This window comes from Vigna radiata, unplaced genomic scaffold, assembly GCF_000741045.1.
Source record: "Vigna radiata var. radiata cultivar VC1973A unplaced genomic scaffold, Vradiata_ver6 scaffold_250, whole genome shotgun sequence".
NCBI classification, from domain to species: Eukaryota; Viridiplantae; Streptophyta; class Magnoliopsida; order Fabales; family Fabaceae; genus Vigna; species Vigna radiata.
In genome coordinates, this window is record NW_014543542.1 from 23,572 (window position 1) to 26,140 (window position 2,569).

The window sequence follows — 2,569 nt, forward strand, 5'->3', positions numbered from 1 at the left end:
ATTACATTGTTCCCCAACAACAAAGGGTTTAGTTCACCATAATCATGGTGAAACTAGATTAAAATAATGAAAGAGTGGAAGAAATAACCCTAAACTTGGTTGAATGGAGCCTAAGCATCCAAGGAACCTCCTCCAAGGTGTGGAATAGCTCTGGACGTTTCTCTCTGCCAAAAGAATCACTATCTAATTCGCATTGGGGCTATATATAAGCACAAAAAGATAACAGATAGATTACATATAGATTTATAGAATCTAGCTAAAAAAACAGACAACCGCCTAGGCGGCTAAATTCACCGCTTAGCGGTTTGCCTCTTGCCCTTTGACCGCTCAGCGGCAACCTCTAATCGTTCTAAGCGCTCAGCGGACCATTCTGACGCTCAACGGCTTGCTTGACCCTTCTCTTCATCATATTTCTCCTTCTTTCACGGGTCTAAGTCCACCTTACTTTACTTCCATCTTCATTTCATCTAAAAACCCTGCAAAACAAGCATAATATCTCTAAAACCAACTTTTGACTCTCAAAAGACTCAACTAGGTGTTTTACTTGATTTAAAGCCCATTCTAAGCCATAAAGGGTGTGTTTTACTATCAAATTTAAGCATGAAAATAACGGTTTTTAGACCGTTATCACAACCCCAAACTTAGAACTTTGGTTGTCCTCAAGCAAACAAAACAAAACTTGGCTTTTCACTTTTTCATCAAATAATTCACACTTTTCAAAACTCTTTTTTTTTTCTCATGACAAGTTATCATACAATTCAGATTTCTGTGGAATCCTACAAAGATGTATGCATGCTTTCAATCCAAATTAGTTCACATAATTAATCTTTTTCCAACAGATGTTTTGTTCATGAATGATCAATCAACTAAGCATAGATGTAAACAAGGATTTAACAATTCTCACAAAGCATGTGTTTCACTCAATCACTCAAGTGTTTAGGGAGGTCACTCTACTCTCTACTATTTACATGTCACATAAAACAATATTGTCATTCATCTTAAACAATCAAAATCTTCACATGCATATGTCATCACAAGTACTTTTTCCAAAGCTTGTATTGTGGCTGGGCTATCAAGAAAATTGGTTTTTCTGGAATACAAAATCCTTGAGTTAAGAGAGTTTAACTCATCATTCAAAGTTCAAGCACACTCTCTTTTTAACCAATCTCACTCATTCCCAACTTTTCCCTTTTTAATTTTAAATTGAGTTCTTTTTACATGCATAACTTCTTTTCTTCTTTTCTTTCCTTTTCACATGTATTTTTCTTTTTCATCTTTTAAAGTCAATGCTTTTCTTTCTGTTTTGCCTTGCACTTTCCCCATTCAACCCCAAGCTTGAACCTTTTCATTACATATAATTATTCTCAACCCTAACTCAAGGTAAATCAATTCAAAAAGGGTATATCATTCAAAATTCTTTGGGTGAAAATTTGGCTAAGTAAGGGATTTCTAATCATGGCCTTGATCATATGACATACACATGCAATTCAATCAATTATCAAGATTAAGTCAATATCATTCATGATTCTCTGTAAACAGTGCACACAACAATAAAACTCTGAAGCTTAATACCTCACATAATCATGCTTTCTCACTTCTCACTTGAATCCTGCTTAGCATCAAAATCACAATCATGAATCACTTACTCATCTGTTCACATTACTGGTCAACCATAAACCTGGATATCAACATTCATACATTCTCAATCATCATCCACAATCAATCATCAATAGCAAACAACTCATCATGCAACAATATTGAACCATTATCAGAATAAGTGTACAAGCCAAGCATAGACTCAAACATAAATTCAACCTATACTACTAATTCAAAGTGATAAAACCTGGGTTGCCTCCCAAAAGCGCTTGTTTAACATCACGAGCCTAACCCAAACCTCATGGATCCACCAACATCAATACGGTAGAAAACTGTTCCACTTCTCCTGCTAAATAATGTTTGAACCTCTGACCATTTACAACCCAATTTCTCTCCTTATCTGTAGTCTCTAATTCCACAGCTCCATTCGGATATACCTGCTTTATCACAAAGGGTCTCGACCACTTTGATTTCAACTTCCCAGGAAATAACTTTAACCGTGAATTAAATAGTAGCACCTGCTGTCCTGGAGTATAGACTCTCTTTATTAACTTTTTATCATGATAAAATTTCACCTTTTCCTTATAACTCCTTGATGAATCATATGCATGTAACCACATCTCTTCAAGTTCTAACAACTGATTTCTTCGTTTGCTTTGAATTTCATGAGGATCAAACTTTAAAAATTTCAAAGCCCACAAAGCCTTATGTTCTATCTCTACTGGCAAGTGACATGCTTTCCCATATACCATCTAAAAAGGTGATAACCCCAATGAAGTCTTCATAGTCGTCCTGTATGCCCAAAGAGCATCATCTAATTTCCGTGACCAATCCTTTCATGAAAAAGAAACTTTCTTTTCTAATATCCTCTTAATCTCCCTATTAGAAACTTCAGCTTGACCATTCGTTTGTTGATGATAAGGTGCAGCCACTTTATGCTTTACCCCATAATGTCTAAGCACCTTAGCAAGCT

General features: G+C 35.6%; 1 protein-coding gene across 1 annotated transcript; it reads right to left on the reverse strand.

Annotated features, from left to right (window-relative positions):
* Nucleotides 1-1,895: 1,895 nt before the first annotated feature.
* Nucleotides 1,896-2,348, reverse strand: LOC106754483. Its single transcript, XM_014636498.1, has one exon. The coding sequence runs from the start codon at nucleotides 2,346-2,348 to the stop codon at nucleotides 1,896-1,898; it is 453 nt and encodes a 150-aa protein (XP_014491984.1).
* Between the last annotated feature and the right edge of the window lie 221 nt (nucleotides 2,349-2,569).

What these genes read in the sequence shown, in the direction of transcription:
- LOC106754483 (XM_014636498.1), bottom strand. Translation starts at nt 2,348, where the DNA reads ATGGTATATGGGAAAGCATGTCACTTGCCAGTAGAGATAGAACATAAG.